The 16,072-nt window shown below is 41.9% G+C and overlaps 1 protein-coding gene across 3 annotated transcripts in view; it reads right to left on the bottom strand.

The window, feature by feature from the left end:
* The window catches only part of ABCB10 (ATP binding cassette subfamily B member 10), a 34,255-nt gene that overhangs the window by 14,120 nt on the left and 4,063 nt on the right, over positions 1 to 16,072 (bottom strand). For 2 of the 3 annotated variants that reach the window (XM_070733950.1, XM_070733951.1), the window contains exons 2-6: positions 15,139 to 15,339; positions 9,632 to 9,834; positions 5,723 to 5,857; positions 4,314 to 4,460; positions 851 to 986 (exon numbers count right to left, since the gene is read on the bottom strand). In XM_070733950.1, the coding sequence (XP_070590051.1) occupies positions 851 to 986; positions 4,314 to 4,460; positions 5,723 to 5,857; positions 9,632 to 9,834; positions 15,139 to 15,339 (822 nt within the window). Of the gene's footprint in view, positions 1 to 850; positions 987 to 4,313; positions 4,461 to 5,722; positions 5,858 to 9,631; positions 9,835 to 9,988; positions 10,071 to 15,138; positions 15,340 to 16,072 lie in introns of those variants that run through there. The other variant, XM_070733952.1, reaches the window with a different exon arrangement.

The raw sequence follows: 16,072 nt of genomic DNA, 5'->3' as shown, positions 1-16,072 counted from the left end.
CTTGCTATGTCTCTCTTTCTCTCTCTCTCTGCCTCTCTTATATGTCTCTCTTTCTTTCTCTCTCTCTCTCAGCTGACTGCAAGCGGGAGCCCTGACGGCGTCAGCTGGACGTGCTGCTGGATGCCGTATATGCCAGGCCCACAGCGCCAGCAATTACGGCATCCAGCAGCACGTCCAATTGCCACCGTCGGTGCCTTCACCCTGGAGTTCTCCCCGCAACTGCCTGCGGCCGCTGCCATCTCCCCGCAACTGCCTGCGGCCGCTGCCATCTCCCCGCAACTGCCTGCGGCTGCTGCAGCCCCCCCCGCCCCCCCGCTCCCACCGCCATCTCCCCGCGACTGCCTGCGCCGCTGCAGCCGCCACCCATTCCCCCACTCCCACCGCCAGTGCCCGCCCGCTGGGCCCCAAAGGACACTTGCCACCGACGCCAGGGAAGCTCCAGCTGGGCGGGGCTCTGCCGGTGCCTCCGACCTCCCGGTTCCTGCTCGATGCCGCGGTTTCTGGCGCTCTCCTGCTGGGCCCCAAAGAAGGAAGGCGGGAAAAAGGCGCGAAAAATGAAGCTCTCCTTCTTCCTGCCTTCCTTCTTTGGGGCCCAGCAGGAGAGCGCCAGAAACCGCGGCATCGGGCAGGAGCCGGGAGGTCGGAGGCACCGGCAGCGCCCCGCCCAGCTGGAGCTTCCCTAGCTTCGCGGCACACCTGGCCGTGTCTTGCGGCACACTAGTGTGCCGCGGCACACCGGTTGGGAAACGCTGATGTAGTCCATACATCTGCAGAAAGGGCTGATCTTTTGCCTTCTGATCTGATATCTATTTTGTTTTAAAAATTTGCTTTTAAGAATATATAGTATTACCTCTAATGCTTATGCCAACCCAGAAAGCATACATTAAGAAAGAAGACAGTTCACCAACAGTCAAATGGGCACCTCCCATCAGTAATCCTCCTTTGTAGAGAACAAAAAGCACAATCAAATTGCCTGATAACCCCGTCTGTAAAGAAAGGAAAGGGGAAAATGCTGATTGCAGGATTTTAATATAATTCTTTAGGTTTATGGATGAATATTACAAGAGAAGGAAGAACAGGCACCCCACACCCACCTTGGCTTAAAATAAGATCAAGATATCTATCATAATAGTACTCTTATCATTTAGAATTCCATAATTAAAAACACCAATCCTTTAATACAGATTACTTTTGAGATTTTTTTGGGTACTTTTATATGGTTAGCATTTTCAACATCTGATTTAGAATCCAGTTTCAAATGTACCCGAGAACGTTTTCTCTATTTTTACTTCTACTTGGATTTTGAAGTTTACCATCATAGGTCTATTTACATGGTTGTAAACTTATAGAATTCTAAAAGCACCAGGGAATCAGTGTTTTTAATTTTCTGGCCAATAGTTGAGCTCAGACAATATCAGCCAATTAATGATCATTTTCTGGCTAATAATGCAGTGCTTCATCCCACCCAGCTCAGATTCATAACTAAACAAATGAAGTATCTCATTTGTCTTTAAAAAGTAAAACAGAATGGACTACTTGGATGTGCCTGTGTTTCTATGCTCACTTAGGTGGTAAATTTTATTGCCTTCCAAACTTAATGAAGGGTTCAAAGGCAAGAAGAACATTGGATGTGAAAAATACCATTTCTTAGTAAACCTAGAAATAGGTCTTGGGGAAAAAAGAAACAAAGTATAAAAAAATACGGCCATAGTTCAAGTAGAATCATTGCAGGAAGAACAAGCACAAATTAAAAGAAAAAAGAATCTGAATAACTTAGTCCCCCAGTAAAACAAATGGAATGTCCATATAACAGCTGAGGATTGTAGAAGTTGTTTAGAACAAGATGAAAATAATTTAAAAGTACAGTAGAAATATGTGGAGTTATATTCATGTGGCATATGAAAAAGGAAGCTTATCACAATAATGGTGAAACAAACTGGATGAGAGAGAAAAAATGCAAATATAAGGATTCATGCAAAAATTGATGAGAGAAACACATTTTGTAATGTATATACAGTATAGAGAAAAAAAAGATAGTTGCAGAGAGATCAAGGAATGATTACCAATAAATAAATAAATAAATAAAACAAAGAAAACGTTCAGCAATTTTAATGGAAATAGAACATTGTTTCAAAAATGGACGAAGAGAGCTAAACAAAGATTTTCTACCAGAGTGAATGATAGATAAAATGATTTTGGACCTTACTTAAATGATGAAATGCTGGAATGAATACAGTATTTGAGAGATTTCTTATGAGAATTACAATGGTATAATAAGGAGTGGAACTAAAAATTTCAGTATTTCAAATATTATTATCCAAGAAAAAAAAATGATGGAAAATGCCAAGAGAAAGTTAAAAAATGAAAACATTGCAGAAGTATACCGTATATGTAATGGAAGAAATGTTAAAATATGTGATTTGCTCAAAGAGGCTGTGTAGCATTTTTATTTGTTCGTGAAGATTACAGCAGTACCTATAGTGGGTTGTGAATTAGTTCGCTCCCGCATGAAACACTTCTGCACGGGTGGGTGGGTGGAGTCTGAAAAAAATGTTCCTTTATACAAAGGGAAAAATCTACAAGGGCATTAATTTGGTGGGAAAGTGGCAGTTTTCTGAATCAAACATGTTAACAGATGACAATGACAATTTGGGGAAGTCCAATGAGGTTTTATGCAAAGCAAGGGATACTTTTTTCTGCTTTCCAGGCCACACAAAAAAGAATATTTATTTTGAATTTATTGAGTTAGAACAATTATACCAAAACCTCAATAGGTTTAAGTTCTGAAAAGCTATGTAAGTATGGAGATGAAGTTTGGAATTCAATAAAAAGTGGTGGTTAGACACTGAGAGACTGAGTCCTAATCCTACTTTCTTTCTTTCTTTCTTTCTTTCTTTCTTTCTTTCTTTCTTTCTTTCTTTCTTTCTTTCTTTCATTATTTATTTATTTAGTCAAACAATTATAGGGTGATAATTTGTACAAATAAAACATTAGATAAGTAATGATAAAAAGTAACAAAAGAAGACAATAGGACAGGGACGGTAGGCACAGTGGTATGCTTATGCACGCCCCTTACAGACCTCAGAAAGGGGGAGAGGTCAATTGTAGATAGTCTAAGGTTAAAAGTTTTGGGGTTAGGAGTAGAAACCACAGAATCAGGTAGTGCATGCCAGGTGTTGATTACTCTGTTGCTGAAGTCATATTTTTTGCAGTCAAGTTTGGAGTGGTTGACATTTAGTTTAAATCGGTTTTGTGCTCGTGTGTTGTTGCAGTTGAAGGTGAAGTAGTCATTAACAGGTAGGACATTTTTGGTATATGATTTTATGAACTATAATTAAGTTGGAATGGAGATGAGAGTTGTAAGTTGTCTAAACCAAGAATTTCAAGTCTGGTGGAGTAAGGTATTTTGTTGTGAGAAGAGGAATGAAGGACTCTTCTTAGAAACATAGAAACATAGAAGACTGACGGCTTGTGAAATATTTCTGGACTCTCTCAATTGTGTTGATGTCAGATATGCAATGTGGGTTCCATACTTTACGCATGAATCCAACCAAAATGTCTCTTTACTTGTTCAACGCATTTGTAGCTGAACAATGCTGGTTGATTCAAAAAAATAACATGAGGAGTAATAAATAGGTTAGGAGGAAGGGAAAGGTTATGGTTAAAAAGAGACCGAGTTAAAAAGAATAAACTGGAATCACTCTATAATTTGTAAATATACTAATGTTCTTGGTTTAAAATATTACAAATCAGTACACCCTCATTTTGGTAGAGGGGATTGAACGAATGATGTAGTGTGCATCTGTTTTTATTATTATTAAAACTAATAATTTTTTTAAAAGAGACCACTCATAACTTTAGAGGACAAAAGGCAACAAATGAATAGTATACAGATCTGGTAGAAGATGTTTTGCAAAAGAGGAAAGTTATGGAGATATACAGTGAAAAATGTTGATATAAATTATTTTCAGTTCCATTTACTTTTCTGCTTAATTTTTTTCTTAACGTTTGGTTTTTGTTTGTTTGTTTAGCGTTTCTTGCTTTTTTCCTGCTCTCTGTATAACACTATGAGGTACATGGGCAGTTCAAAAATAATAAAACAAATAGCGTTATCTAAAAATAGAGTGGCTGCATGAACATATTTTTATAAGCCATTACTTATAATTTTGGTAAACCTATTTAGTACATTAGTTTATTGATGGTCATGATAAAAGAATATGCAACTACATCTATATCAAAATAACAATTTAATTGCTCAAGGAAACACTTATCAGAAATACACAGATGATTCCTCACCTTCTTCATATACTTACTGCTCCAAAGAATCCTGCTCGAGCTATTGCTTCCTTTTTGGCCAATTGTAGCACATACTGAATCTTGTTGTCATATTTTTCCATTTCAGTTAACTCATGCCCAAAAGCTCGAACTGTTCTTAAATTTCCAATCCTTTCTTCTGCTAACTGTAGTAAGCAAGATGTAAGAATTAACACATTTCCCATAAGCCTTCCTAGATTGCTCTCACTGCATGTTGTTATTAAACTAACAGTGGATCTTTTCTGCTATGCTATTTACATAGCCTACTTAGCCTAGATAGAACTAAGGAGAAATTTCCTAAGAGTTAGAACAATTAATCAGTGGAACAGCTTGCCTCCAGAAGTTATGAATGCTCCAACAGTGGAAGCTTTTAAAAAGATATTGGATAACCATCTGTCTGGAGTAGTGTATGGTTTCCTGCCTAAGCGGGGGGTTGGACTAGAAGACCTCCAAGGCCCCTTTCAGCTCTATTGTTATGATTATGGTTAGATCCATGATGGTAACCTTTTTTGTGCCAAGAGCCCAAAGTGTGCTCGCGCAGCCCCCAAATGCCCTCCCTACCCTCTCGCCCTTTTTTGGCTTCCAAGAGGCCTTCCAGGCCCAAAATGGGGTGCAGGGGCCATACACACACGCGTACAAACCCCGAAATGCAATGCAAGCACTACCTCTTTTCTGCTGGCACACCAGTCATTGCCCCAGCCCAACTCCACTGCGCATACATGCGCCCCACCGCCCATGCATGTACTGCATTGACCCAAACACCAACTAGCTGGCGGGAGGCAAGTATGCATGCTGGGCTGGGGCAACGACTGGTGTGCCAGCAGAGAAGGCTCTGCGTGCCACCTGTGCACACATGCCATAGGTTCACCATCATGGGCCTAGATGCATTTATAACCATGTAATATAACATATAAGGCCAGGGAAGAATGAATTACCCTTTTTCCAGGCTGCCAATTTTTTAATGTCCATTCACAAACCTATATTAAAACTACTTCCATAATGAACTATTTCTTTTTAATCAGCCCAAATTAAAAGACACTTTTAAATTCTAAGACTATGCATTTCTAACTATATTTGGCAACATACTATAAGAAAGAGAAAGGCAAAATTAGGATAGCCTAATTTGAATCGTTGTGTTAATTAGATTGGATCAATTCACAATGAACTTCCCAAAGAACAATCCCCAAAAAAGAAATTCTTCAAGCATCTTAAGCTGTAGGATAGTTTTGAGATGTGATTGTACGAAAAAGAATACTTCAAATTGGGGTATTACAAGGATAGCTACGTGAAAATGACATCAATCAAATCTCAGTTAGGTACTTGTGGGGAATGTGAATGAAAAGAGAAAAGTCCAGAGCACTTCAAGCACTATCTGTCAACATTCTCATTTGAACAACTGAGAAAATACCTGTGTAGCTTCCGCAAGGGAATCCTGTGTCATTCTAGCCAGTTTTCGTAAATACGTTCCGTATATCACAGCTATGACAGCCAGGGATGGCACGACAGTCAAGACGAATGTAGCAAGTTTGGGAGACACAAAAAACTAGAAGCAAAAAAGCAATGAATTTTTGATTAATTTTTAAATGCATTTTACAGAGGCTTTGCTAGATTGCTAAATCAATTGCTTCAACTACTCTTCTATTAACAACAGCAATGGGGACCAGGATTTTGGTTGCTTCTAGAAGCTGTCACTAAGCAAACCTGGACTGTTGTTAAGAGGGGATGTCACAAGGTCATCTTTTGTGACCTCCTGCCAGCATCCCCATGGATTTTACCTATAGGAAGCTGGCAAAGAAGGTTGGAAATGGTGAACCTATGACAATGAAATTTTATAACTTCCTGCCACATACCTCCCAGAAACCAATTAGAGCACACAGAGTTGGCCTCCTCCAGGTCCCATCAGCCAAGCAATGTAGGCTGGCGGGACCTTGGGGCAGAGCCTTCTCTGTTGCTGCCCCAGCTCTTTGGAATCAACTCCCACCCAATGTCCGCACTGCTCCACTCTGCTGGCTTTCCGTAAGGCCACAAAGACCTCACTATGCCGTCAATAAATTAACACCAACCTGACCCTATATATGAACATGACTACGTGAATGGTATGTATGTGTGTTGCGACTTGCTTTGTTATGAGTTTTAAATTAGGGTTTTAGAATTATATTTTTTTCTTGACTTCTTATTGTTATTTGTAACTTTATAAAGAAATTTTATATTGTTGTAAGCCGCCCTGAGTCCCTCGGGATTGGGTGGTATAGAAGTCAAATTAAATAAATAACTAAATAAATAATCCCGGAGTCAAATGTGGAGATTGTGATCACGTGGCTAAGAGGATGCTGCCATGATGGAAGATCAGTTATAAATACCACTCATTTAGCAATGTCACAAGTTCAAATTGTTGCTCAATGCGTGGTTGGTAAGCAAGGGTCACATGTATAGGTAGTCCTCCTCTCTTAGCTACCACTCACTTAGAGACTGTTTTAAGTTGTGACAAATTTAAAAAGAGTTACTTAAGACCTGTCCTTGAAGTTATTGCTGCTGCGCGCATACCCCTCAAACAACAATTTGCAATGTTTTCATTAGTTTGTGGTGGTTTTTTTGCCAATACAGTAATCCCTCGCCACTTTGTGGTTCATCTTTTGTGGACTTGGTGCATCGCGGGTTTTTATAAATATTAATGGAAAAAATATATCACAGATTTTTGCTCCTTCGTGGGTTTTCTGCGGAACTCGATCTGAGACGCTACTTGCCTACATGAGATTGTAAACAACACACGATTGGTTGATTGATGGAGAAGTGACCAACCAGAGAGTGCTGCTTTGTATCCCAGGGCCTGATTGGCTCAGTACAATAGCCCGTTGTTTACTTTTTGTCTGTGAGCAGCTTCCCCATCTCTGAGTTTGCTCCTACACTCGGCCATTTCAGGTGGAGCATTGTTTCATCACATAGGTTTAGGAATTCAAAACATTTTACAATAAGTGTACCTGCACAGAACAGTGTGGGAATGGTTATTAAGGGAATCAGAAAGATTTATGTAGTGTAAAAGTGTGGGGGAGGATTTATAAAGCCTTAAAATAGTGTATAAATACTTAAATAAATATAGCGTCCCTACTTCACGGATTTTTCTTTATCAACGGTGGTCCTGGAATGTAACACCCACAATAATGGTTATTAATGCTGTTAGACGCCCCGAGTCTCTGGAGAGAGGGGCGGCATACAAATCAAATCAAATCAAATCAAATCAAATCAAATCAAATCAAATCAAATCAAATCAAATCAAATCAAATCAAATCAAATCAAATCAAATCAATAAACGAGGGACCACTGTATGCAGCAACAAAAAACACCCATGCAGGAGAATGAATTTGCTTAACGACCTTGTAGTTCACTTGATGACCGTTTGCTGAACGATCACAATCAACTGCTTTACAACCGTCATAAAAACGGTGGTAAAATCAAACCAGGTGACCTGCTTAATGACCACAACTTACCTAATTCCATACTCAGTTGTGATTATTAAGTGAGTAAATTATTATCCATATGTAAAGTTGGGCTGTTTCCTTTCAATTTTATTTGCACTTTAAAAAAAAATCTCACGTACTAGTTGAATTAAATGCCATAGTTAAGTTCAATAATTGTGAATTATTTATTTGAAGTTATGCCATAACTATTATGAGCAATAATAGCTATTATATAGGCAGCGATGGGCTACGAGCCGGAATGTTAAATTTTGCTCGCCGCCACGGCTGTTAAGTTCTTGCGGGACCAGCGCGATTTTGCTGCTGCACCTGTGGAGGAAGCAAAACCATGCACAAAACCGCAGGTGCGCCCGTGTTTCGGTGAGGTTTTTTTGCTTCTGCGCATGCTGAAACATGGTCGTACCTGTGGTTCCCTGTGCGATTTTGCTTCCTCCACAGGTGCAGCAGCAAAATCGCGCTGGTCCCGCAAGAACGTATGAGCCGTGGCGGAGAGCGCAATTTAGCGTTCCGGCTCGTAGCCCACCGCTGTATATAGGACACAGCTATCAACTTCAGCTCTAGTCGCTCTTGTAATACAATCTCATCCATGCTACAGGATACAACTGCATCACGACTTAAAGTAGAAGGAAAAGAGACTAACATGATAAAATGATTAGGTTTTTTTTAAAGCTTTTCTTTTTATATCTTGTGATATAAAAGTTTTTTTAAAGGTTTTCTTTTTATATCTTGTGATATAAAAGTTTTTTTAAAGCCTTTCTTTTTATATCTTGTGATCTCTCCACCATGGTTCATATAAAGCAAAGCACTTGGCCGTCTTTTTATTGCTAAATATAAAAAGCACATTTAGAGAGAGCAGGTTAGTCTAGTAAAGTTAAGGTACCAGGCTAGAAAATCTGAATTCTAGTCTTGCCTTAGGCATGAAAGCCAGTTGGGTGACTTCAGGCCAGTCTCTCTCTCTCTCTCTCTCACCTCATAACTTCAAACTTGGGCAATGAACTAGTCAGTCAATTCTTGTTGCAACTAATGAAGCAACACTTGGTTGATTTAAAAAATCAGTTGTGGGAAAACTCTAGGAAGAAAAATAAAATAAAATAAAAAGGACACTTGGAGTCAAAAAGACTCTAGATATTCATATGTAATTTAACATTTGTCTATTATAGTGCTATTGATGGGAAGCTGCAATTGCATGATTTTTCTTTATTATGAAACTATTAATCTGTGGTATAGGTTGAATGCTGCAACTTCTGTCCATTGAGTTACCTTTTCTTTCCTAACATGTAATTAAATATAATTCTATTATTTGCACTATATGACCATCTAGTTCAAGGTATGAATTTAAACCCCATTGTCTTTGGTTGAACAATGTCACTGTAGTTGGTAAATCATGATTTATGGCAAACTGATATTTAGTTGTAGTATTTATATATCTTTCTCTGTGGATTATAGTATGAATGAGACATGCATTCCCTAATTCCCTAGCACTATCACTACAAGGTAGATGTGACTGAAAAAAAGAAAGACCTAATCACCACACTAGTCGATATTTTTCAACAAAGCATTGCTAAAATAGCTTCTTAATGCAATGTGCAGATCTAGTTATTTAATTTATCTTCTATTCTAATTACAGTAAATCTATGAAGATGGACGGTGGGAGTGGAGAAACAATGTTATACCAAAGGATCTGCAAAAATGGAAAGAGAACAATGCAAACACATCAGTGATGGGCTGTAAAATATTTCACAACTGGTTTGCGTGCGGGTGGGTGAAGCCTCCTACCACCAGCACTACCGGTTCCAAGAACTGGTCCGAACCAGGAGCAACCCACTGCTGAAACACAGACATACCATCATCCCGATAGCAGCTGAAGCCTGTCCTGCAGCTCTTAACCCATCCGAAAGGTTTTCAGTGACCGAACGGCCCAAGAGAGCTGTGTCCGAAGACAAGCGATTAATCAGCTCCCCAGTGCTGGTTTTGTCAAAAAAAGCTACTTCTTGCTTCAAGAGAGAAGAAAATACTGTTGCTCTGAGACGGTTCACAATTCTTTGCCCTAAAACAGACAAGAAATATGACAATTTATAGACAGGATTTTAATACTTTTAAAAAAAACCTTAGCATTATGAGCATTCATCAAAGTTATTTGTGATAATCCAAGCTCTAGCATTTATATTCTGATGTCCTTCCCCTGTCTCATCTATATTTACCTGTCCCAACTGTGGGTGATACTATGCGAGCATCTTTTTTCACCTGCCTAAGCAGGATTTCACATTGGATGTGCTCCAACTGTCTGAAACCAAATATGGATAAGATTATTGCATTCTACCTTGATCATCTTATCCCTTCCTTTCCTGTTGCTTGCTTTGAATTTCAAGACTACTTGTTGCAGATCTCTCCAGCCGTAAGCAACCTAGGAATAAAATTCAATGAACTTTCAAATGGGCAGAGCTGATTATTTCAAAGACCTGCTGTTGGATCACATCCCTTTGTGTTTGACCAATTCTCCACCTAAGGCCATTTGACTCTACTACTACTACTAAAATAGCCACATCATGATGAAGATATTTTCTTTCATCAATTCCAGTTCTGTAGATAAGCCTGTCACCAGGCTTATGTTTGAAATCAGACCACTCACAATTTAAAAAGCAACAAAAATGCTTCTTTTTCATGGACCCCTGTGAAACAGATTTAAAATAAATGAATTCTTGCCTATTAACTGTATTGAGATGGTTATTAGTACTTTTAGTATAAAAAGCTCCTTATTTTACATTATGTAAAATGTATTACAGTGATCCCTCTTTTATCGCGAGGGTTCCGTTCCAAGACCCCTCGCGATAATCGATTTTTCGCGATGTAGGGTTGCGGAAGTAAAAACACCATCTGCACATGTGCGCCCTTTTTTCTATGGCCGCGCATGCGTAGATGGTGGAGTTTGCGTTCCCCGACGCCCACGCAAAGGGGAAACCCCGATTCGGCTCCTCGCTGCTGCTGCGCTACCGAGCAGATCAGCTGCTGGGCGGCCGAAGGAACCTTCCCTGGGTCTTCCCCCTCTTGCTGGCGGGCGGGGCGAGTGGCGGGCATCAGCGAGGAGCCGGGGTTTCCCCTTTGCGTGGGCAGCCGGGAAGACCCAGGTTGGGGGTTTGGGGGGGTGCTGGGAAGCCCCCCAGGCCGGCTGCGACCTTTTAAAACAGCCGCGCCGCTTCCCAGCTGAGTCCTGAAGCCAAACACGGAAGTTCGCCTTTGGCGTTTGGCTTCAGGACTCAGCTGGGAAGCGGCGCAGCTGTTTTAAAAGGTTGCAGCCAGCCTGGGGGGCTTCCCAGCACCCCCCCGAACCCGGGTTGGGGGTTCGGGGGGGTGCTGGGGAGCCCCCCAGGCCGGCTGCGACCTTTTAAAACAGCCGCGCCGCTTCCCAGCTGACTCCCGAAGCCAAACCCGGAAGTGGTTTTTTTTTAATTAATTTTTTTTTTAAAATCGCGATATAGCGTTTAGCGAAGATCGAGATCGCGAAACTCAAGGGATCACTGTAATTGTAATGTTCCAACTATAATTTCATTCTATGTCCATACTATGATCACTTACAATCTTGTAATCAACAAAACAATAGTTACTGTTATACTGTAACTAGATCCTATTTATCAACACTACGAAATAAATGTGTTGTTGGGTCCTTGTTGCTATCTGAGCTTGGTGGTTTTTTTACAGACATTTCATTTCCAAACTAGGTAACAACATCAGTGATAGATGCTACCTAGTTTGATAATTAAACAACCAAGCTCAAAAAGCATTAAGGATTCCACAGTTCAAATATTCTATAAATAAGAAATGCGTTGCACAGAAAAGCAGAAAAGGAGAGAGCTATATGCATATATGAAATACTGGGTTAAAAAGAAATACCGTATATACTCGAGTATAAGCCGAGTTTTTCAGCCCCAAAAATGGGCTGAAAAACCCGACCTCGGCTTATACTCGGGTCACCACAAGAGGGCGCCGGGTCACCACAAGAGGGCGCACCGCGGGAGCCCGGCAGACATTGCTGGCTTGGGCGAGTGTGGGAAAGGGCAAAGTGCGGCGGCAAAGGGCACTCCAACCGAAGCGGCTGTGGCAAGAGTGGGGCAGTTGCCTCCTCTCCCCGGCTCTAGCAAACATGCCAGCCAACTGCAAGAACGGAAAAGACGATGGGAAGCCGGTGAGGTGGGGGGAGACTCATGAAGCAGGAATCCCCCCCCCCCGACTTCCCATCGTCTTTTCCCCTCTCGCACGCCGTCGGAGCAGTTGGCTGGCAACTTTGCTGGACCCGGGGAAGGCAGCTGCCCTAACCTTCCCACCGCCGCGTCACTCGGAGCCCCCTTTTACTTCCCTCTTGGAGCTCCTTCCCTTCTCCGGGTCCAGCAAAGTTGCCAGCAAACTGCTCCGATGGCGTGCGAGAGGGGAAAAGACGATGGGAAGTCGGGGGGGGGGGGTCCTCTCTCGCACGCCGTTGGAGCAGTTGGCTGGCAACTTTGCTGGACCCGGGGAAAGCAGCTGCCCTACCCTTCCCACCGCCGCGTCACTCGGAGCCCCCTTTTACTTCCCTTCTTGGAGCTCCTTCCCTTCTCCGGGTCCAGCAAAGTTGCCAGCAAACTGCTCCGATGGCGTGCGAGAGGGGAAAAGACGATGGGAAGTCGGGGGGGGGGGGTCCCTCTCTCGCACGCCGTTGGAGCAGTTGGCTGGCAACTTTGCTGGACCCGGGGAAAGCAGCTGCCCTACCCTTCCCACCGCCGCGTCACTCGGAGCCCCCTTTTACTTCCCTTCTTGGAGCTCCTTCCCTTCTCCGGGTCCAGCAAAGTTGCCAGCAAACTGCTCCGATGGCGTGCGAGAGGGGAAAAGACGATGGGAAGTCGGGGGGGGGGGGGTTCCCTCTCTCGCACGCCGTTGGAGCAGTTGGCTGGCAACTTTGCTGGACCCGGGGAAGGCAGCTGCCCTACCCTTCCCACCGCCGCGCCACTCGGAGCCCCCTTTTACTTCCCTTCTTGGAGCTCCTTCCCTTCTCCGGGTCCAGCAAAGTTGCCAGCAAACTGCTCCGATGGCGTGCGAGAGAGGAACCCACCCACCCCGACTTCCCATCGTCTTTTCCCCTCTCGCACGCCGTCGGAGCAGTTTGCTGGCAACTTTGCTGGACCCGGGGAAAGCAGCTGCCCTACCCTTCCCACCGCCGCGTCACTCGGAGCCCCCTTTTACTTCCCTTCTTGGAGCTCCTTCCCTTCTCCGGGTCCAGCAAAGTTGCCAGCAAACTGCTCCGATGGCGTGCGAGAGGGGAAAAGACGATGGGAAGTCGGGGGGGGGGTCCTCTCTCGCACGCCGTTGGAGCAGTTGGCTGGCAACTTTGCTGGACCCGGGGAAGGCAGCTGCCCTACCCTTCCCACCGCTGCGTCACTCGAAGCCCCCTTTTACTTCCCTCTTGGAGCTCCTTCCCTTCTCCGGGTCCAGCAAAGTTGCCAGCAAACTGCTCCGACGGCGTGCGAGAGAGGAACCCACCCACCCCGACTTCCCATCGTCTTTTCCCCTCTCGCATGCCGTCGGAGCAGTTTGCTGGCAACTTTGCTGGACCCGGAGAAGGGAAGGAGCTCCAAGAGGGAAGTAAAAGGGGGCTCCGAGTGACGCGGCTGTGGGAAGGGTAGGGCAGTCCAGCAAAGTTGCCAGCTTGTACAATTACTGCACTAATTCCCTGATTAGATTTTGAGGTAAGTTCTCTCTCTGCTTTTTTTCAAAGTCTCCTTTCTATAGAACTTTGATAAAGTTCCCCCCTCCCTCCCCCCCTCTCTCAAGAGACACAGAGAGAGAGACAGAGAGAGAGAGAGAGAGAGAGAAGGAAGAAGGGTAGAAGAAAAAGAAAAAGGAATTGAGTACTTTTTAAGGGCTTTGTTGGATTCATTCTGTAGATTTGTTATGGTACAAGCAATATACAATCGTACTAATTTTAGCCTGCCAGTAGATTGTAAAAATAAGATACATTATGCTGCTTTCTTCTACCCCATAGAGATTCATGAATACTTAAGATGTTTAGCATTTCTGTACTCACTTAGCATTAAGTTTTAGTGTTAAAATAATATTAATATTTACCTCTTGGATTTAAATCTATTGTTATTTCTGTGTGGATTTACCTCAGAATAAGTCTCAGTTTTTTGGGAACTTGCTGATAGATATGCTTAAAACTGCAGTCCATCTGTGCAGTTGCCTGTAAGTAAGTCCTATTGAAATCTGTAAGGCTTAACTCAGAATAAAGAGTTGATTTAATATGCAATCCTGTACATAAATTTACTCAGTAATTAACTTGGCTGCATGGCTTGGGGTAGTTTGGTAGAATGTTATGCAATTTTTATGTCTCTGAAAATCTTTTATTCTTAGATGGGAAAAAGAATTTTGTGAAATTATTGTGCAATTTGAATTTGAAAAAATATTGTTTTGTTCTTCTCTCTACTTTATCATTGGATTATAGAGAGAAAAATTAAGTCTCTAAAATCCTGTTTTGAGGGATTTTGACTCATAGGTTTTAGCTTGGTTGCTGATTGAACTACTTTTTTTACTTTTTAATTTATTTAATTTTATTTAATTTATTGTAAATATCAGATTGCTTTTATTTACTCACTTTGAAATAAATATTGTTTACCCTCTTTAAAATAAATATTCTAAAACATTTAATCTACTGATGTCTCATTTAATGTAATTTTATTGGTTTCCATTTTTATAAGTTACCAGTAACCACTGCATTTTCTAACCTCGGCTTATACTCGGGTCAATAAGTTTTCCCAGTTTTTGTGCCAAAAAATGGTGCCTCAGCTTATACTCGGGTCGGCTTATACTCGAGTATATACGGTAAGATGTTTTGTGCATGTTGGTAATAATTTATAGGACATGATTTTGTGACAGGAAGGGCATTTCAAATTGAGAAGCCCAGTTTGTTCTTGTTTTTTTCTGCTTGTTCCATAGAAATTATGTTATAATTTTTTTGGCTGTCAACAATTTCTATAACTGAAAAAACATTCTAGGTCACATGTGATTTGCAAGTTACAAATGGCTCACCCTTGATCTGATAAATCAACTGGCAAGAAGCTCTTACTGTATCTGGCTCTGCATTTTGAATATCTTATTTACCAATGGCACATATAGATTTTATTTTATTTATTTTATTTATTTGTCCAATACAAATTGAAAGTTAAGGAGAATGTAAACGTGTAGTAGTAAATATCAGGGAAGGGAGAGAAGAAGAGATATGAGAATAGAATACATCAATGAAGAGTAGAGGAAGGATATATGGATGGGAGAAAAGATATATAAAATATAGGAGATCACAAAATGATGCAATTTTGCACCCAATTACCTGAAATCTGCATGAGGTAGACACGTATTCCATTGGCAGCGGCACCAAGCATAAACATCCCAGTTAATAAGGCACAGAGTGTGGATAGGTTCTCTGCAAGTTCACTGGCTTGATTTGTGTAAACGACGTCAATAACTTTCCCCAAGAAAAAAGGGGCAGACATAGTGATGACACTAGAAATAGCCAAAAATCCAACAGCAGCTGGGTAGGAGGGAAGGGAACAAACATATTACCTTTTTAGTAATTATTCTAAGTTTTAAATTAAAATTTCATAAAATACTTAAGTTCTTTATAGAAACGATTCAAAGGAATATTTTGAATATTTACATTATTCTAGTACAGGCGGAGCCATCTCTAAGGGCACGCCAGGCATTGCCTTATGTCAGTCAGCTCCAGCGTGAATGCCCACGCTGAACAGCTGATTTTGGGCTTTCTTTTTGGCTGTTTTCACTCTCCCCAGGCTTCAGGAAACCCTCCTGAAATCTGGAGACAGCAAAAAATGGCCCAATGGGAAGTTAGTTTCCAAACTGCCGATTGGCCGATTGGGCCATTACTCACCATCTCCAGACTTTAGGAGGCTTTCCTGAACCCTGGGGATGGCAAAAAACAGCTCAACGTGCCTACAGGATATCTGGAGGCTTCAATGAAACCCTTGCATATGCACGGGGGGGGGGGGGGGGAGCACGGGGAAGGGCATTACATTATGGGTGTAGGCACTTGCGCACATGCTATCCATGTGTGTATGCACTCTTTTGGCACCTCAGCCATAAAAGGTTCACTGTTCTAGGGTATTAATCTGAAAACTGTGAATGTTAGCCTTATTGGCTTTTTTTAATTAAATGCAAGGTATTTTATACTTTCCTACTTGTCAATTTAGCATAAACCCAGGTGTGGCTGTGTGACGGGCTGCATTTTAAAAATTAAAAAATATGGC

The sequence above is a fragment of the Erythrolamprus reginae genome, chromosome 1 (genome assembly GCF_031021105.1).
Source record: "Erythrolamprus reginae isolate rEryReg1 chromosome 1, rEryReg1.hap1, whole genome shotgun sequence".
NCBI classification, from domain to species: domain Eukaryota; kingdom Metazoa; phylum Chordata; class Lepidosauria; order Squamata; family Dipsadidae; genus Erythrolamprus; species Erythrolamprus reginae.
Note: the sequence above shows the minus strand (reverse complement) of the source record. Positions and strands in the feature narration are given on the sequence as shown.